General features: G+C 40.1%; 2 protein-coding genes across 4 annotated transcripts in view; both read right to left on the reverse strand.

Moving 5' to 3' along the window:
• sccpdhb (saccharopine dehydrogenase b) lies at positions 1-10,952 on the reverse strand. Its single transcript, XM_038727514.1, is given in 11 exon segments — positions 1-12; positions 4,160-4,216; positions 4,656-4,775; positions 6,653-6,707; positions 7,412-7,528; positions 8,057-8,087; positions 8,231-8,269; positions 8,389-8,476; positions 8,617-8,796; positions 8,930-8,986; positions 10,905-10,952. Coding segments are annotated over 11 exon segments (804 nt in total).
• The window catches only part of cnstb (consortin, connexin sorting protein b), a 20,799-nt gene continuing 9,610 nt past the window's right edge, over positions 10,339-21,527 (reverse strand). For 2 of the 3 annotated variants that reach the window (XM_038727213.1, XM_038727214.1), the window contains exons 4-11: positions 21,287-21,317; positions 19,967-20,053; positions 19,715-19,826; positions 18,924-18,945; positions 18,756-18,825; positions 18,036-18,319; positions 12,431-12,575; positions 10,339-12,262 (exon numbers count right to left, since the gene is read on the reverse strand). In XM_038727213.1, coding sequence (XP_038583141.1) covers positions 12,054-12,262; positions 12,431-12,575; positions 18,036-18,319; positions 18,756-18,825; positions 18,924-18,945; positions 19,715-19,826; positions 19,967-20,053; positions 21,287-21,317 — 960 coding nt within the window. In that variant the 3' untranslated portion in view covers positions 10,339-12,053. Of the gene's footprint in view, positions 12,263-12,430; positions 12,576-15,186; positions 17,701-18,035; positions 18,320-18,755; positions 18,826-18,923; positions 18,946-19,714; positions 19,827-19,966; positions 20,054-21,286; positions 21,318-21,527 lie in introns of those variants that run through there. The other variant, XM_038727215.1, reaches the window with a different exon arrangement.

Genomic DNA, 21,527 nt, shown 5'->3' on the forward strand with positions numbered 1-21,527 from the left:
CTAGATGGCAGCCTGGGAAGAGAGGATTACGGGTTACAGAACAACTCTTGTGCTGTCAGCACATTGATACAAAAAAATTGGACAACAGAATATTGAAAAACGTTGCCTGGTCTGATGAGTCTTGATTTCAGCTGAGACATTCAGATGGTAGGGTCAGAATTTGGCGTAAACAACATGAAAACACAGATCCATCCTGCCTTGGATCAACGATTCTGGCTGGTGGAGGTGTAATGGTTTGGGGGAAATTTTCTTGGCACACTTTGGGCCCCATTAGTACCAAATGAGCATGTTTTAAACGCGACAGCCTACCTGAGTATTGTTGCTGACCATGCCCAACCCTTTATGACCACAGTGTACCATCTTCTGATGGCTGCTTCCAGCAGGATAATGCACCATGTCACAAAGCTCAAATCATCTCAAACTGGCTTGAACATGATAATGAGTTCACTGTATTTCAGTGGCTTCCACAGTCACCAGATCTCAATCCGTAAGAGCCCCTTTGGGATGTGGTGGAATGGGAGATTCACATCATGGATCTGCAGCCGACAAATCTGCAGCAGCTGTGTGATGCTGTCATGTCAGTATGGACTCAGGAGTGTTTCCAATACTTTACTGAAAGTAAGCTGCGAAGAATTAAGACAGGTCTGAAGGCAAAAGGGGTCCAACCCAGTACTAGCAAGGTGTACCTAATAAAGTGTAAGTGTGTATACCACAATAGTACAATAAATAATATTAAACCAATGGGTGACCAATAAACCTCATTTAATGCTTTGATTGATTGGCTCTTGTTGCTCTAAGCATTATTTAAAAAAATGTGTATATATACACTATGTGCAGAAGACCGAACTTTAATTATTTCTATTTACTTCTGTCTAGAACATTATAGCATTAAAATAACAATGTATGTGTCTAAAACGGGTGAATCTTATTGGCAATGCTGAGGTAAATTGGCAGTCTGGCAGTCCTGTCCTGAAGGTGACTTTTGGTAATTAAAACTAACGGTTGCAGTGGGGTGTGTGTACGGGTATATACAGTATCTTTCTGCAGGCAAACCACCGAGCTCCAACAACTCCTGCTCTGACTTGTGTCTGCAGCCTATGTCTCTCTCTCTCTCTCTCTCTCTCTCTCTTGCTGATACAGTCCGGGACTCAGTTTCCTCGGAGTCAGCAAGTGGAGCCTGCAGAAACAACAACCTCCTTCAGCACACACACACACACACACAAAGTGATCTCATGCATGGACACATTCTCAAATCCATTCACACAAATGAACAAATTATTTGTTACGGACTTTTTGCACGCACACACACTTATGTAAGGCCTTGTACAAAAATGATTGGGGTGGTGAAGGGGGCAGAACCTTATATTTGACTATATTTGAAAAGCAATCCCTCTCCAGCCTTACTAATGTATTCTTTTTCTTTTCATTTGTAATTGAACAGGCCATTGGCAGATTAAGTCAAAAGCTGTTTGGAAATGAAACCCTTTTTGGTGCACATGTCTGTAATGTATTCTATACATCTATACAGGTGGGTTAGCTGAAGCTATGGTCTTGATAGTGTGGTGTAAAGCCAATGACACATTCTAAACTATACTGTAAAACTCGAACCACATGCTTTGGCAATGCTGTACTTAATTGTGATCAAACCAATGAAGCTCATTTGAATTTGAGAGTGCAGGCAAATCTTTAGTTAGACAGATAGATAGATCCAAATGGAGAAGGTGGAGAGAGAGGAGAGGAGGTGCATGGGACATGAATATCTGCACAGCCACAATGGCAGACTGGAGATGTGCCGGGATAGAGGGGTGGGGCTGAATCCACTGCAATCCCTCTACCCCCATTTCTCGTTCTCGTACACTGACACAGGGAAAAAATACCCCCCCCCCCCCCATCCCGCCTTCAGCTACTCATCACACTGCACTTAGGACCTATTTAACACCCCTCTGGCATTTCAGTCAACAGACTCACTGCACACAGAGCTCCAATCAGCTTTCTCTGTGTCTATTTATGTTTAGTGGGATAGTTGTTTTATTGGAGTGGTGGTGACAGCTGGGGGATGAGAGGGAGATATAAGACTCACATCTTATACACAGATCTGAGAAATCTACTACCTCACAATTACCTTGTGGCTCTCTTGTCGTGTTCCCGTCTCTCCAGATTTTAATGGTGCACCCACAGTCTTTTAATTAAGGCAATGCACCATCTCTGTATGCTCAACGGCACCAAACGACCTCTACTGTCATGTGGAGGTGTGCCCTGAAAATATTTGGCAGTGGGGAGAAGCAGAGGAAACACTGGCACCTTGTGGCAAGACTGTAGCCTCCGGTTGTGAGCAGCTGGATGTTTATGATGTGGATTGTATGTTGTTCTTTGCTTGTGAAGATACAAAAACAATGGACAATCACTAAGAAATCTGTCAGAATGAGTTAATATTTAAACTCATCAAGACCAAGCACTGTTTAGTGAGTCAACTGTTTTGTCTATCAGGACTTTAAAAATCCTTTATCACATCAGGAAACAGTCATTAAAGCTTTCAAGCATGGTAAACAGTCTCTCTAAAAAAAGGTCAGAGTTTAGAATGAAAGGATTTGTGTGAAAGGAATGTGCCGATAGTGTTTGCATGTATTTTGTCCATCAGTAAACAATCAATGCAGAAAGTAACATTTCACATAGTCTAAGCATTAGGTTCAAAGACTGGAATGGATAGGACTGATCTCAACAAATCCCATGAAAATACCAAAAGCAATAACATGTTAGTCTGTCTCTCAATACTTCTAATACTTCTGTACCCTGTCTGTGAATGTATGTATGAGACATTGCTGTGTCCCCTGGCCAACTATGTTCCCTACGACATTTGCAATCATTAAACGCTAAAGGCTATCGTGTTCAGCCTAACGTAATGTAAACATGGCTGCCGTCCTTACCGTTTAGTCTGTCATAATGTTGTTAGCATTTTAAATAAATATTTCTGGATCAACGGTCTGTCACCATGGGTACAGGGTGGGTGTGTGGGTGTTTGTGTGTGTAGTCTGATAATTTATTAAAGGAGTTTATATTGACGTAGCATCGAAATGGGTATCAAGAATTGGGGAATTTCTCTGGTATTGGTATCGACTACTAAATTTCTGGCATCATGACATCACTGGGCACCAAAAGTGGAGTAATCTGAAAACAGTCCCCAACAAATGCACTCCTGTTTGATTAATGTTTACAAAAGTTTACAGTGCCCAGCTGTTTTTAGATAATTACAGAGCCTTTTATACAGAATAACACCAGCCTTATCCTTTAACAATAAACTGCAATTATTAAGGTGAAACTGAAGCTCGATGAACAGACTCAACATTTGAATTACTGAAGATGTGGGCAGTGATTCAGAGGTCTGGCACCAAACCTACTTACTAGATGTAATACAGGCAACACCACTATTCTTATGCTGCTAATGTTGAATGGGCCTTTTTCAACATGCTACTTGTCATATTAGGAAAATCACAGGTGTAACTAATGGCATTAATGGCGGCTCTGTTCTATTCAAATGTTCCAGTGAGCCATGACAGTGTGACAGTGAGCCTGCATGAACAAAACCAGGTTCTTGAAACTGAAGCAGCTCATTAAATTGATCATTCACAACTGTATTTTTCCTACTGTGACATGGCCAATGTCTTCACACAGTGGTTAGTGCAATATTATATATAAATTGATTTAAAAAAAAGATTTTGCAGCACAACAAACTGCATAATAAAACAACACTCCAGGAAAATGAACACTGCATGTACATGGTTGAAGACACAAGAGCTGGAATAGTTGTTATAAGAGCTGACAAAGTGAGAAAAATATAAACCCATGATGTGTGTTATCTGCTATAACCAGGGCACAAAACATACTTTATGAGTACTAAAGTAGGAAAGAGAAATCCATCAGGACAAGGGGCATCACTTTTTATTCAAATGTTTTTTTTTATTCGAATATTTTGTGTTCATGGAGGACACTTACATTAAGATGATTAAGAAAACGTTTCAGGGCCAAACAGAATCAGTTCACTTGGTTTCAAAGCTCCAAACTGCAGGCGATGTTTGACAGCCATGTCACATGCTCCCCAAGGAAGCTTTCAATTCATCTCAGGATACAAATATATATTAAACTCATATAGTATTTGTGTCGCCTGCTTCATGTTTGGACCAGACTTGGTGAACAAGCCAAAGGTGAAGAGTGATGGGAACTTTGAGAAGGAACAAAAAACAAACATCAATCACTTACATTTCACAAAACTGTGCTTACAGAAGAATTATGGAAGTTTGCATATAAATAACATTAAATAACCTCCTCCATTTACTCCCCATAACTCCTTTGCTTTTTATTGACTTGCAGTAAATACAGAAATAAAACTGTATAATCCATGTTGATTTGAGAAATGTTTCTACTTGCAAGCATCAAGTAGTATCACAGTTGTTGCCACGCTCTGCTGCTGCATTTAACATGAGTAGCTTTGGGTAAGCCTTTCAGCTAAATACTCACGCCTAACTGTGACACTCATCCACATTTAAATGCTTGGAATAACTATCAGAGTCTTAAGGCTTTTGCTGACTCAAATAATCTGCTTTGGCCAGCAAATACCAAGGTAGAAATTACAAAAAAGAGAGGTTGAACAATGTAGCTACTGTAGTGAGGAGTTTCATGCCCAGGCTGAATCTGACAAAGAACCAGAAGAGCAGGCCGCCACAGAAGAGCTTAACTACTGAGAAGAGGCCACCAATCCTGAAATAGGCACAGTAACTAACCTGCAGGTGGAGGAAAAAGAGGGCACGAAAGGCAGAACGTAAAAGATAAAAAGGGAAATTAAAGGTGACAGAGAGGGAAAAATAAGGGGATACAGATAACAGATGAGGGGGGGTATGAGGGATAAAGGGAAAGTGGTGTGTCGAGAGGGAAGTGGGAAGAGGTGAGGGACACGGAAGAAGTAATAAGAGATGAAATTGAAGCGATAAAAGGAAAGGGAGGCGGGTGACAGAAGCAAATGAGAAGAGAATGGGTGAGGAGCATGTAGATGCAAAAGGTAGAAGAAAAAAGAGAAAGTAGGAGGGTGGTAAGAAATGCAGAATCATATTGAGTGAGGAAGAAGGAGGATGACATGGAGTAAAAACAGAGAAACAGTTGGAGGGAGAAAAAAGAGCGAGGCAGAAGAGCGAGATGAGATGTCAAAGGGAGTAACAAGCAGCGGGGAAGAAAGTGATGAATCACTACAGATGACTCATCATATTTCCACTTTGCTGGTAGATGGCGGCCTAAACAACATAATGAGATAGTTTCATTAAGGCCCGTTTCGCTGGCTGTGATCAAAAGAGTGACAGCTGCTGGAATGGCTGACCTAGTTACAGGTACAGCAGGGGAAAAAATGGTTTTGCATTCTCCCAGCTAGGATGCAGAGGTGCAGTCAAAATATGAAGGAGTGTGTCTTCTCAATACCAAATATTAAACCTCTTTGTGTCATTTTATGCAGCGTACCACACTGTGCTCCTGAAGGACACAGGTAGTACTGAGACATTAGCAGTTCTTAATCCTTCTGGTCCTGAGGCATGCTCAGACGCAGCAAAACATTTCGATGCACGCCCAGTTACTTACTGTCTCAAACACGGTGTGCCAAATTACTGATTGCATGGAAATTTACATTTGCATTTTTGTTGAAAGAAACATGCAAATGAGGTAGAATCTAAGCTGCAGTAAGAGCTGTTAGATGAGCAAAGGGTGACTGTAACCTTCTCAAAATGACTGCAGATACTGTATATATTTGAGGGATTGCCTTGGTCAGCTCTCCCTTGCAAAAGGGGTTTGCAACCCCAACGAGACCTAAAACCTTTTTCAGAACTACGCTTGAGCTAACCCAACACAGCCAACACATTACTAATACTGTGGCGCAATCTAGTATAATATGTAGAATACAGATTACAAGTGAATTTGTTCACGTAAAAATATTATTATTTAGCCCAATTTCCAGAGTACAGACACAACTTGAATCATATTTTAGAGTTTGCTTAATACAGAGATCCATAGCGCTACTATTGGCCAAACACTCTTTTCTCTTTTCTCATTTTTTCAAATGTTTTCACAATTGAAGCATATTTGTCATCAGAAAGGGTGTAATCATGTGGATGAACACAATTTCAACAATTCAATAAGAAAAAAAAAAAATTTAATCAACATAAATTAATTTGATGTATCATATTAATGTGCATTTAGAGATATTCAAATGTATGTGCAATTATTTATGTGGAAAATTCGCAATGAATATTTTGCAATGGTAGGATGTTAAAATACTATTTAATACTATTTATTGGGGACAAGTCATTCACAGTGAATTCATTGCTGCCTTTCACATACTGCGAATTGTCCCGTATTAAATACGTTGTTACTTTACTACTGACAATTTCTTCCCATGTATCTGCAGGATGACCTCCATATGCTGCTCGAACACACAGTAATAAGTGGGTCTGACTGAGGCTACTCTCACGTGGGCAGCGCTCCTCCTTGTTTACAAAGCCTGGCCGGACGTAGCTTTTTTCACTGAAAAAGGCCAAAATAGAAAAACAAGAGAGTTTTTTTAACGCTAGTGGTGCTATGGAGCAATTTTCTACTGATTTGATGCTTTACAAGCACATGCAAGCATAAATGGGATGGCATACTGCTTGATCTGGCAGCTGAAAAATATAAAACCTCTCGACACACACATACACAAACACCAAAATACACAGAGACAGCAAAGTGGTTTCACACTCACCGAATCTATCTCTGCTTGCAACATCAGCAAAGCAGTATTTGAGCTCATTTCATCCATTGATAGTCTTCTAAATCTGTCTCTCCGTCCCTGCCTGGCCCCGCGTTCCAATAAAATTCCATTATACTGAATGTAAGTCAGTCTGCCAGAGAGTTATAATCTGCACATCTCAGCTATCTTGCACAAACAGTGTATCTCAAAGCGTGCATGATTTTTATTGAGTAACTTAAGTTGATCTTGTGTCTCACTTGCAGAGTATGTTTCATTGCCTATAGATTAAAGCAGCCAAAATGAAGGCTTTCGTTCAAGAACATTTTTTAAAATAACATAGGCCTATGCTTTCTTACATTTATTTAGTGTTGATTGCATTTGCTCAAATTGCACTATGTTGTAAATGAAGGTGTTATTGTTAAAATAATATTGCATCTTTCACTTTGGAATCTATTCAAATGAAGCTCAAGTGTATAAAAGATACAACAGTTTCAGTGGGAAAATCCCTCTCTGCTGTACACCGAAGAAACAGGATAGCCTCCATATGCACCCCTCTGTTGACAAACTGCTGCCAAGCCCTACATTCCAATAAAAACGTTATTACTCAAAGAAAGGTCTTTTAGCCAGACAGTAATTGCTCATTTATAGCCTTACCTCTTCTTGACTTTGGCTCCCACCACTGGCAGCGGCTTGTGGCCAAACTTCTTCCTAAGCTGGCGGATGGATCAGCTGTCTACGAAGCCTTACACAGCAGACTGCCAAGTAGCATCACTGCCAGACGACCCATGCAAGGGTTGAGATAACTTTAAATTCTGTCACGGTGCAGAAAACTAGTGCTTTCCAAAAGGTTTGATGTGTATAAACAACTATTTCTTTGGATTGACAGATGGGGAGTGCTTTACCTACTCTTGAAAAATTACATAAATTCAGAAATTACAGGGTAGTTGCACAAAAGCAGCTGTTTGGTTATATAAAAGCATATTTTGATTCAATGGAAATTAAAAATATATATATGTGGCTATATAATAACACAGTCTCCCATGAGGAGAGTAGCGCATCTGCTCCACTCACTTAACTGCTCCCTCTATATATATTCTTTCTATATATTTTCCCACAACTTGCCTGAAGCTTCTGTTACAGAGATACTGATTTCTGTGACTAATGACCAGTGATTGCTGGGAGTCATTTTAGGAGTTCAGTTCTCGTCTACTGTATACTATATACAGAAATTAAGTAAAATGCAATGTTTTATTTCAAACATGTATTCGACTGTGTACCTATACTGATATTTTTTTATACCGTCTGTGATTACTCACATCCTGCACTGTGCCTTGAAAGCGACAACTCAATTATATGAACTTACACCAAAAAAGCCATCATTTTACCTTTTAAGAGGTAGGCGAAAGTGTATCGGACTACAATTCTCATCATGCAATGCAGGGGCTGTAGTTGTTGAGGCTACCTAGGGCTCACTGTTAATTTTCAGGAAGCTCTCCACAGCTGTCAGTGTTCCTGAAGTCACACTTGTTTCGCAAATCACACAGTTAAAGACCAAGTTCCAGTTAAAATGTAGCCTTAGTACAATCAAATGTATGAGTTCAGCTAAACTTGCTACTATTGGCCTACTATACCTTTGAACTGCCTCTGTGTAAGACCCAGGTTTGACAGTATGGAGTCGAAGCCACAGCTGCCAATCACATCCACTCCTCTGTCCAAGGCCTATGTGTCACTGAAACTGTAGAGGATGGACACCCACAATTATACACATACACACAAAAACAAAATGGAACTGACTGTATGAACACACAACCATCATGCACAGTCACAGACGCAGCCAAGACTCAATTTATTCAGTCTACCTTTGGGACAGCAATAAAGAAAATATCAAAGAAATACACAGATACAATCACATTGAATCGACCCCTAAAAAATATATTAATGGACATTGTTGTTTCTCCCTGGGGCCCCCGACAAATGTCCAAGTAGTGAGCTCCATTTTCTATGCAAGCTTTGACAACTGGTTTACCATAAAATCTGTACTGAGAGGACAAACAAAGCAGAGAGAGAACTGTTGTGAACAGTGTTGTTGTCACCTGTCATCAACAAAATGTCATCGCAAAGTTTCCTTTGCTTCACTCCCCGGACAAAGTCTGGATAACATACTGCACTTACAGGTCCCACACAGTTGAGAATCACCAGGCCTTGTTGGCACATGATGGCCAGCGATTCCTGTGGCCAATGATTTCAATGTCTGTCCTCAGCTCCAGCATAGCTGACAAAAGAGAGGAAAAGAGATAACCTTCACTAATTGTACAGTGGATACCTCTCAACTCATAGCCCTAACCTGATCTGTGGTATGTGTGGATGTCAGATGATAACTGCAAAACCTGTGGGAAAAAAATGTCCCAAATGTTTTGTAGCTGTGTGGAAAAGTTTAATACTCGTGAAAATGTTTTGTAGCTGTGTGGAAAAGTTTAATACTCGTGAAAATGTTTTGTAGCTGTGTGGAAATGTTTGAATGTATATCTGAATATCAAAAAAAAAACAAGTTTACAGGTATGGATCGATTCTCCAGGTACAAAACAAACCTACAGTTACAAGTACTTTTGTCCCACATTTGACACATTCTACTGAATAACTAATGGGGATGCTCTGATTAACATGTCATTTGACTATCCAATCAAGAATATCAGTTCACCATCCAATCATGGATTCTTGGGGGCGGGCCTCCACCTGCCTGCTGCAGTGGTGGAATGTAACAATAACTTCATTTACTAGTAGTAGGCTACTCTACTTGAGTACAAATCCAAGGTACTTTACTTGAGTATTTCCAGTGAATGCCCATATTTTAGTGTGAAATACTGTGCATTGTTACTCCTTACAGGTTTTGTTACCAGTTACTTTTCAGATTGCAAGTTTTCATACCCTTCCTGTATAGTGAAAACCACGTATCTCCAAATAAAGTGATAATGAATGTGAATTTTTCCTTGTGAAGTGTTCCTTTATGGGTTGGGAAAATTCTCATACTTAATGGAGATATTCTCCCCCCTTGGATTAGCTGGAAAATTCATTTAAAAAGCATAGTTACAAGTTCCAATTTACATTTTTCCATCACTGTTATGTTATTCCACCATTTATTGAATTTAGCAACATACTAACATCCTGGGCACTGTGCACTCATTCCAGTAACCAACTTATTAGTCTAAATAGTTTTCCTCAATTAAAGAAATGTGAATGTGAAATACGATGGTTAAAATATCACGTAAATTGTTTAAACACGATACTTTCAGGAGCTGTAGCTCTGTTTTCAGCTGGCTGTACTGCAGCAGTGGATGAAGTTTATACATAACATGGTTGGTGATTCCGTGGTGTACACTGACATCATGTGGTGAAGAGTAGGTACTGAACTTGGGGCATTTGCGGTCAGTGTGAAAAGCCTCATGAGCATGTGTACAGCCAAACAAAAAAACTATTGATGACTATTAAAAACACCTTTCTTTTAAATGTGAGAAACTCTTTTCACCTACCAAGCAACCGTGTAAATTAGGACATGCCCTGGAAAAAGAAAGCACAATGGCACATTTCCTTTCATTAATGTGTTTTTGTATTCCTTTGTGGACACAACTGAACATAAATATTGAAACATATAAAAGGTGGATTGCATAATGCAGCAATTGCAGTTATCCACAGTGACAAAACAGAAGAAGTAGCAGTTCAGAAGAAAAGGTAAAAATCAGTTGAAATCAGTATAAACATCAACACAAGGCAATGGACAAAAGGTACATGCTGATCAAATTTAATTTTCTCTGTTTCAATAAAATGTGTTAACAGCCATATTTTCTGTTGTGTTACTTGTCCCAGCCAGGAAACACAACTGTTGGTCCATAAAGCTCTGCTTTGGACAAAATGATACAAAGACAGCATAACCCATGCCCTCTGGGTATTAAACTACCAACGCAGATAAAAGAAGGCTCAGGAATGTGCATATAACCAAAGGAAACATTTTGAGCTAGGTACGTTCAAGAGTGTAGTGTACCTTATCTTCATTTTTAAACCATCTGTATTTTTGCCTGTTTCTGAACGTGATCTGTTGCCCAAAGCACACGCAATCCAAATGTATCTTCTCTCTGCATTGGGTTTTGACTACCATCATGACGTAGCTGCTTGCACACTGCAGGAGACTAGACTTAATCATAGCTCCAGATGTAGAACAGGAATTTTAGGGTCACACACTTTAGAGTGAACACGGAGCACAAAAATTATAAACACAGGGTAAGTGCCTGAGTTTGTGGAGTGGCTGTTAAATCACAGTATTGCATACTGATGTGTTATAAGGTGGTGGACTTTATATTTTCATACCTAGAGCCACATTCTTCGTGAATCTACATGTACACCATCATTCATGCAGGCCGTTTTATGACGCTGTGTTTTTTTTTTTAATAGAGCACTTTATACATTTATCAGTATCACATACAGTACAAATCTTCTCTTTGAACTGGTTATATTAAGTTGATAATAGGAATGTTAAAAGTAACCACTTGTACTGAGGTAAACACAAGGATCATTCATATAGGCTGTATCTGGAATCAGAGTTTTTCAAAATAATATAAATATTTGTTGTCGTAGAAAGTGTCTGATATAGGTGTACAGCCCTGCAGTATATTAATTTAACAGAGATGAGTCAACAGACCAAAAGATAATGGCAACATTAATTTAAAAAGGGGAGGGGGGGGGGTCATTTGGCCCATTGGCCCATTAATCATCCAAAAATAATAACACGCGTGTACATCCTAAAGATTCTAATGAGAGCTTCTCTGCTACAAATGTGAGGGGAACACTAGTACACAGATACATTACTTCTTCTGTATTGTTGGGAGCTGCAAGCCTTTTTGTGTGCTATCTGTAAGGTTCAGCTTAAGATGAAATCTCCACACAAACAGTAGTAAGAGGCTTTAAACTGTGATCCCACAGTATGTTGTGAATTCTGACAGTTCTTACTGTTAAGTGTTGCTTTGAGCACCAATTACCTATACATAAATCTTAGGCTGATAGCTCAGATTCATAAATCTCAGCCAAAGGCCCTAAGCTCCAGTCACTGTAGAAGAAACCAAAGCTTCAAACACTCTGGATGACAGCATCAGATTAATGCCTGTAGGTTCTATGTCGGTCACGCTGACTCCAAACTGCAGATTTGAGTCGTGCTCAGGTACTTTCTTGTCAGCACTCTCTATTTCACACTGTCCATTACAGTACAAATGTCTGAAACAGCTCCCGTCTGGAATGCAGATGAGAGGGTCTAAGTCCGGGGGGGCAGCCAATGTCCGAGCCCTTCAAAGAACCTCCGTACGTTCATGACATAGAAGTCAACGTTGTGAGTGAAGTCGGTGCAAATGTTGGAGTAAGTGTCCACCAGGGTGCAGTAGAGAGCTGTCCCGCCTACGCTGATCACCACAGTAACCAGACACAGCAGCAGCAGGATCAGGCAGGAATCTCCACCTACCTCATCTACAAGTAAGAAAAGGACAAATGCTTCTTTAAATGATTCAGTATTTTGGCAGTTTGTCTGTAGCACACACATTCAACCAGCTGCAGCCACTGTAAATCAGGCCTGGATCATGCATCTTAAAAGTCTCCTCATTCTGGTGTTTACATTACAGATGAGCTCAACTGTACCTTGCTCACTGCCGTCCTCTGGCTCACTGAAGCGAACTTTGCGTTTCGAGTTCTGTTTAGTAACAATGTTGCTTGGGGGAGGCAATCCATCCAGCGATGCTCTCCTCCTCTTCAGAATGGAGACCAGACCATCTGGGGAGGAACTCTGAGGGAGACGCACAAACAAGAGAAATGACCACTATTGCTAATGACCACTACCACTGTTTTCTCTTGTTTTAAGGTCCACGTTTTGGGAGTCACTTTACAACTAGGGTTTTATTTTAGATTTAGTTCTATTGGTTATGATAACATTGTACTTACTAAAGTAATCACTAAAATGGTAAATACATGGAGCTGCATCATCATCATCAATCTCTGTCTGCACAAACTTTGAATAAATATCCAAAAAACCTAAGGTAAACAGAAAGTGCCATACTTTGGTCATCTTGGGTGACCAACAGACAAAACTTCCAAAAATCTACTAAAAAAACATCAATTCATGTTGGTCAAAAAAAGTGTCAGACTAGATAATCTTTTTCTTATCTATGTTGCAAAATACTTTAAAGAAAGCATATAGCCTACTGTAAGAATAGGAACACAAACACAGCCTTGGTTGAGTCTCATACCATGTAACTGCATGTAACATTTGCTTCAGACTAAAACTCTTTGTCATTGTCACAACTAAAAGCTTAGTTGAATAGTTTATGTTTTCAATAACAGAAGCTTGGCAGAGGCAAGTGCTGCAGAAGAACAGGTGCAACAACACAGCATGCCTGACTAATGTTTTTCAGATGGAAATCATGATTGGGCAAGCTCAGAGAGACCAATGTTACCGAAATCTATTTCTGACGGTATATTCATTATTATGCATTGAATTTCCGACTGATGTTTAAAACTGCAGTTACAATGTACAGTCAACAGATGTCAGAAATAAAAATAATTAGCCACACCTCCCACCCAATTGAAAACCTTTTGACCTGATCATAATTTCTGAACAAAGCAGAAACAATAACACACAGCACGGTCTAATGCTGATTACTGAAGTGGAGTCATTTGTCAAGCTGTCAGCCTCATCTGCTGCCATAATTTATAGGTCAATTATTTACTGAGGTCAGTGGGTAAACAACGTGCCAAATAATGCAGCTGTCATCATGTTCAGTCAAATCTGTACAGAGGCACATTTGACTTGACTTTTAAGATTACATTCTGGTGCTGAAGTCCAAATCCCTGTTCAAATCCGAATTTTCTTCTTTCACCACTGTGGAAATTGTAATGTTAAAGAGAAATACTGCATGGTTTGAGAAGTGGTTGAGTTTTGTCAGGACAAAGTAATATTTGTGTGTGAGCAGAAACAACTTTCTCTGAGAGCTTGGAGCTCCTCCATAGATAACTGATTAGGTAAAGACTGTAAAGTTGAGTCTGGGCCAGCTCCAGATTTTACATAGTACAACAACACGGTGTAATTCTGTTCCACAAAGCCACAGGAATTTGTGATGAAAGTTGTTTTCTGAAGAAGATAAATGAGCATACCGAGCGTCAAGCACAACTAATTGTGATAAAATTATGATAAAATCGGTGGTTTATTCAGGAATCATAATTTAATGTATAATTGAAAACACTGTTTATGAAGATTCTCAGTCATCCAGGTCATAGTTATCCAACAAAGGTTAAAATCAAGGGCAACTGGACTTGGTTGAAGATACTGGAAGACGTTTCGTCCCTCATCCAAAGGACTTCTTCAGTTCTGACTGACTGGCAGGGAAACTCAGCTATTTAACCTCAGTGGGGTCGTTGGCCCGGGTCATCGATACCGCTGGTTCGTTAGTGTTCCTGGTTGCTGTGACGACAGTCGTTACAGTCGTTAAGACTACCTGTGGCCAAGACTGAACGACCATCGTTGGTATCTTCACCTGAGGCCAATAGGTTACGTTTGTTGAGTTTCCTGGGAAGTGATGAAAGGACAGCATTGTAAGTGGGGGATAAGTGGTGGCGTAGACCCCCTCCTCTGTTCAATGACGGCTTCTCAACCCTGGTGTAGATGGCTTCCTTGACACCTCTTTCAAACCATCCATCTTCTCTGTCTAAAATGTGCACCTGGTGGTCCTCAAACGAGTGTCCTCTGTCCTTCAGATGTAAGTAGACTGCAGAGTCTTGACCTGAGGAGTTGGCCCTTCTGTGTTGAGCCATGCGTTTGTGTAGTGGTTGTTTAGTCTCCCCAATATACAGGTCTGTGCATTCCTTACTGCATTGGACCGCATACACTAGATTGCTTTTCTTGTGTTTGGGTGTGCGGTCTTTGGGGTGTACCAGCATCTGTCTTAGTGTGTTCTTGGGTTTAAAAAACACAGGGATGTTGTGTTTGTTGAAAATCCTCCTGAGTTTCTCTGATACTCCAGACACGTACGGAATCACAATGTTGTTGCGTTTGACCTTCTTTTCCTCCTCCCCTGTAGTTTTGTTCTTCTTGGATCTTGTGGCTGTTTTCACAAAGGTCCATTTAGGGTCTCCACAGGCTGTAAGTGCCCCCTTCAGGTGGGCACTGTTCCTTCTCTCTGGCTTGGGCGCTTGTTGGTATGTTTTCCGCTCTGTGGTGCAGTGTTCTCATGACCCCCAGCTTGTGCTCCAGTGGGTGGTATGAATCGAAGAGTAGGTATTGGTCTGTGTGTGTGGGTTTTCTGTAAACACCAATCACCAGATCCGGAAGAAGTCCTTTGGATGAGGGACGAAACGTCTTCCAGTATCTTCAACCAAGTCCAGTTGCCCTTGATTTTAACCTTCGTTGGATAATTGAAAACACTGTTTTGATTTAGTACTGTTCTAGTTCAAATTTGGGAAATCTCTTGAAAGTGTAAGAAAATCACAGATTGAGTCAAACTGAAAGAATAATCAATGAAATGTGTTACCTGATGGTTAGTGAAAAAGTCAGGCATGACTAAAACGCCATCTAACATCATGCAAAAATTACTGGAATCTGGCAAATACACAAGAAAAAATTGATAAAGATTGAAAAGTGATAATTTTGACACAAGGAGGTATGCGTTAGTGGCATTTGTATGAATAAATGAACATTAGCAGAGACTATCAGTACTGTAACTGACAATCTCCCAGCCAGCTGGTGTCGTGCCAGACAGCAATGAACAGCAGCAAACAGATCTGAACAAAAATTCAAAAAGTATTATGCCAAATTTTGCCAAAAAGCATAATAACATATTTTTTAATGCTTTAGTATGTTCCAAGACTTAATTCCATAGTGTTTGAAATGACACAGTATGGCCTTTTCACATTTCACACTGTCAACAAAGTCTCTTCTTCTGAATATATTATATACCACATAAACTATTGCTGGCTCTCAGTTTTGTTCAGCAGGTCACTGTTTTGGCCGGCTGAGGACTGAATTAGCAGTGAGCTACCAGACTAAATGGTTTGTTTTTGAGAGAGAGGTTCTGTGGCTTTACATGTTTCTGTAAGCTCAACCCTGTGTGCTAGTGGTTCATTTTTGTCAGGAAAGCCAGCAGCTGGCTGGGAGATCTTAAGATACAGGACTAATAATATACAGGACTAATTGCTATAGTCTGGACACTGGATATGTAGATATTTGAGAGTTGAAAAATCAGCTGATATTATTATTTTTATTTACCTTTTTTGACAAAAGTATACCTTAAATTTGAAGAATGTTGGCTAACATATGTACTAAGTGGAAAGTTTTACCGTGAAAAAGTAAACTTATGAGACAAACTTTATAATGGCGTCACTTTTTCTAAAAAAAACTACATTTGGCATTCTGTGCTGCAATATCTTGCTACTTAGCAGCCAAAATATACACTTATAATTATATGTATAGCTGCATTAAAGTGGTCATATTATGCTAATTTTCAGATTCATAATTTTATTTAGGGGTTGTACCAGAACAGGTTTACATGGTTTCATTTTCAAAAAACACCATATTTTTTCACCCAATGTGTTGACCGCACTGTTGTAGCTATGGAGTGATACATCTCACTTCTAAAAGATCTTTGTTGGGAGCACATGCATAGTACCTAGTTAAGGACTACTAGCCAATCAGAAGCAGAGTAGGGCGGGTCCTAACAAACCAGTAAACACTGCTTCACTTCAGCTGTACATGTTGCCGGACCAGCTTAGCAGCTGGAGCAAGAGTTTTAGAGTGGTAAATTATTCATCTGGAACACACTGATCTTTCATATGTAACGTTTTAACTGTGCACTGTCTCTACATCACAGTAACAGCTGTATGTTCATTGACTGTATAACGTTTGGTAGGGAGAGTGGGGATGAGGGAAGGCAGGGGGTAGACGTCTTGACACGGTGTGTGCTGCAGCTCAGTGTGTTTTTCCACCGGTGTTTTTGAGGGCGTGTCTGACTAGCCGCTGAGCTATTGACACATGATACCATGTGACGTCACATTTAAGCGGACAAAAAGGCTTGACTACAAACGAGCTGTTTTCAGGCAGTTCAGAGCAGTGTCTTCTGTAGGAGCTGGGAACTCCCTTTGGGGTGGACTTGGGCTTTTTCACTTTACAAACCTATTACATACACAAAAAAGATTTACAACTCAATAAAGGAGAGGGAAAAGCCAAAAAGCATAATATGACCTCTTTAAGCCAATATTGGCCAAAATATTGGCCCAGCCAATTTATTGTTCCAGCTCTATTGCCTTAGTTGCTGTGTATCAGTACTAATATAATCCAGAAACTCATCCCAAAATTGTTTAGAATTAAAAGTTATCCCTTTAAATTCAAGTGTTTCTTATTTTTCGTGCTGCCAATTCAATTATTCAAGCACTGGGCATTACTATTACTTATTTTCTGAATTAGTTGTCTAGTCCTCAAATTGTGTTTCTTAAAAAGTGACTAGAGAAAATAGAAAGTGGAAAACAATTATACTTGCTTGATAAAAAAACCCAAACACTCCAAAACCCTCAAGAAATGTGAGTCAACTATTTTTATTGCTGTCCCACCCAGTCATGCCTCCACTGGATTACATAGAATGGTCCTGACCCCATCAATGCGAGGCCTTCAGCCTGCACTGCTTGTTTGGAGTAGCTCTGATTTCATCTCCACCTCTAGGAAGAACCAGGCCACTTGAGCTCAGTGTTTGAGCCAGCACATGATATCTTGGTTCAGTAATCTAGCACATTTGGCACGTTAGACATCCCGAGTGTATGGCCACACCAGTGAACATGGCTGGAGGTTTTTGAACAAAAAGAAGTTGACGATGATCTCACCAAGGGACCACAAAGATCATTCATGGGAGTGTCCCGGCAAAGACAAAGAGCTGTGGATCATAATGTAGAACTTTAACGCACTCTTACGTTCTGCAGGCAGAAAGTATAATAGACAGTAAATTAGAAGAGATCAGGGAGGGGAAGACAGGAAGGAAAGATGACAAAGATCAAGAGAGAGATGCAGGGCAGGAAAAGATACTTATACCCCTCCTGTATTCATCACAACAGCTCTCTTTTATTTACTCATACCCAAATCATGTTCTGTGACAATCTGTTTGATTTACCAAAATGCTAATTAGTCGTTACATTACCTCCTCTAGTAAAAACGAGCAGGTGTAAAAGCAGACCAACAAATACCAGACCAGCGAACACAAAGTGTACCTACCCCCTCTGTGTGGGACAGCTTGGCAAGATCCTTGTCTGAAGCCTGGGGGACCCCTGTAGGCCACTCCACCTTCACCTCCTCCTCCTCTGGCGTCTCTTCACACGGCTCCTCCTCCTCTTCTACTTCCTGTCCTTCCTCATATGTCTCTTCTTCTTCTTCTTCTTCTTCTCCCTCCTCCTCCTCACCTCCCTCCTGATGGCCTGTCTGTGGTAACGGCAGCTCTGATTCTGAGTTCATGCGTTGCTCTTGTTCTTCGTCCTGGTGTGTTGTTTCGGGCTTGTTGACTGGAATGTGAGAGAGACAAAGGACATTGGTTATTGATTATGGATTATTGTTTGAGATTTGGTAGAGACATTTATGTCTGTCTCAGGCTAAATTGTTCTCAATTTAGAGATCCTCTGACTCCACACATAGAAATTTGTCCTGTACTTCGGTTTATGGCCAACTACCTACAAAACTAATGACATTCCCATCAGGAACAGCTGTACTTTGTCTTTACTGCTTGTTAGCAAATGTTTGCATGCTAACACACTAAAGTAAGATGGTGAACATATTATTGTACCTGTTTAATCAATATGTTAGTATTGTGCACATGTTAGCATGTAGTTAACATTTAGCTCAGAGCACCGCTGTATATTCTCACAGAGCCACAAGCGTGACTGTAGACTCTAGTCTTGTTTATTCCTTTGGTGCTGTATACAGACAGTAATACACATTTACTTTTATCATGACAGGGTTGTAGTGTCTCGTTCTTGCTCTGAGTGTCTTTCAGTGTTGTATTCGGCGTGTTCTGTTGAATCAAACAACAATTATTTATTTGACAATTATTTATCGTGTAGGAAAAAATCTGAAAGGTGATCATAGAAAAGGAAGGTTCACATGTCTTACCTGTTCCACACTGATGGATGGTCTGAGTGATGCCAAAAAGAGGAACACAGATAGAGACAAAGGAAAGCCGCGACAAGAAGGCCAGACAGATAGCAGGAGAAACAAAGAGATGTAACAAAATGTCAGACAGGGTTAATGATGTGTTACTTAACAAATTAAAAAGCTATAATATTCTTCAGGCCGGCATCTCTTCTCCAAAATCAACTCCACCTGCATCAATGACTGTGGGTTGCAACAACATACCAAGAGAGTCACAGGATAGGTAGGACAAAACAGCGTCTGGCATGCAGACCTGTGGTATTTGTCTGAATCTGCTGGAAATCACTATCCTGTGAGAATCTTTTCTGCCCAGTCAAAAATATTGACTTTTCCCAATGAGTCCCAAGTGTGTCTGTATCCTCAGTGTGTCTTCATGCATTATCAGCGTGTTTGGACCGTGACTCCTCAGTGCGCTCACACGAGAGATGAAGATAGAGGTAGATTACAGTGAAGCAAAATAGGCACTAAAAGGTTTCTGTCTGACAGTGATGAAGCTAATGGGAGGAAATGGCATGAGAGGAATCTAGTTGAGAAGCTGAGATGTTTATAATGGACGTGTTTTTCTGCTGCAAGTATTTGCACTGAGGTGTGGGAAACATCAAAGACATAACTTTACTTAATAGTAATACATGACAAAGAAATGCAGGTTCGGAATATCTGCTTTGTGTCCAACTCCATTTCAGGGAGCCGATAACAATATAAAATGGCTGTTTATGAATGCATCTGTGAGCCTTGATTTTCTCTTATTGTACCTGGGGTGTGTCCTGCAGATCTGGCTCAGGGTCTCAATGTGTTTTTGACTGATGCTGTCTGTTTCCGCAGGCAAACAGCTTTCAGCGTTTTTCTTCTCCCTCAGCTGGCTCTCTGGGAACACATGCGGAGTACAGGTGCGCACAAATAAATGCACACAACCATTCTTTCTCTCAATATAACAGAATTACATTTATGTTTTAGAGCAATGATTTAAATATTGTATGGGAGGAAGAAACATATGCATGCAGTACCCCAGTTCTCCTGCAGGGCAGCGAGGTTGGAAAGCAGACGCTCATGGTAGAGCTTCTCAAGCTGCAGAAACTGGATGGCCCACTGGTCTGGTAGCATCACCAGTTAAAGACACAAACTGAGACTTTCAATCTAAACATCTAAACTACAGTTTTAGTTCTTTTAATAGTTTTTACATGAATTGTGTCAGTAGTATGGTACTGCAGACAATAAAATCCCTATCCTACGGTGTAATTAAAGAAACCAATGGTGTCATTCAGTTAACGGTCTGTAACCATTTTTCTCATGACACCAAAACAAATTCATTCTTACAAACATATGCTCGAATTCAGACTCAGATGATCTCATAATCAGTGTGCTTCTTTTAGATCAACAGGAGCAACATGTCCACTTGACAGATAGCTTCAAGGATTAGCATTTTTACAAATAAAGGAAGAAAGGCAGCAAAGGAAAATACAGTATATTAGTGAGCTCAAACATACTTTACATTTAGGGGCATTAAATCGATCATCTGTGATCCAGACTATGCTAACCTTTTTGCTGTGATAATAGATAAAAGTGTCGAGTGTCTATGATATGATCATGTGAAATAAAAAAGACCAAAGAAACCAATAAAGAAAAAAAATTTTTTTACAAATTATTTTGAAGGCAATATATCAACAAAAATGATGACCAATTCCTGCAAAGATAACAATCATTATAAATGAATTCTGAACCTTCTCTCTTTCTCCCTCCCCTCACCCAGAAACACAAACCGTCCTCCTTGCAGCGAGACAGGCATACAGCTGTTGCCAGACCAACAGCACAAACAGAGCCAGGAAACTCCTACTGCAAGCCTTCAGGGCTTTCAGCCAAAGTATGGGGAACACCCAGTGACTAAGACACAAATGAACAGATAGAAAACAACACAGAGACAAAGATGTGGCTGACAAAAAGATAGACAGCAAAACGAACATTAAAAAAGATGAATAATTGAAGCTTTTCCCTTCTAACATATTTAGTTTTTAGTTTTGATTGATTTATAGTTTGATTATTGCCATTTTGAAATAGCTGAAAAACATTATTATTGTCCCTAGGGTAAGAGTCATGTGTTGGCCTGGTCATCAGTCCATCACAGGCCTCTAACAGAAGAAACTTGTAAACCCAAATCTGCTCTGCTTGACAACCCTCACCAAAGGTAAACCCCCTTTTTGTACCAAATGAGATAGAACCACTTACTCCACAGAGAGGATATCACACTCTTTGCAATTAGCTAGGAAATACCAGTGATTGGCAAATGTCACAGTGCATAAAAACAGAAAAATGTGCACTTGAAAGGATACAGTCCTCTTTGAGCGAGTACGCCTCTGCGATCTGAAAAAAAAAAAGATCACTGAATTAACAGTGGGTATACGCTGGTTCACACAGAAGTTCAGACATATTAGTTCAGTATACAGAGTTGGACATAATTTGTGTTACTCTACTTAAAATAACTCATGTGACAGCATTCTACTGTGTGAAACATAACCATTAACCCATGGAGCATGAAAGCACACGGTGACCTTGACCCACATCACTGAAAGT

This window comes from Micropterus salmoides, unplaced genomic scaffold (genome assembly GCF_014851395.1).
Source record: "Micropterus salmoides isolate LMB-PRFRI ecotype aquatic unplaced genomic scaffold, ASM1485139v1 Ms_hic_scaffold_18, whole genome shotgun sequence".
In the NCBI taxonomy this organism is placed as follows: Eukaryota; Metazoa; Chordata; class Actinopteri; order Centrarchiformes; family Centrarchidae; genus Micropterus; species Micropterus salmoides.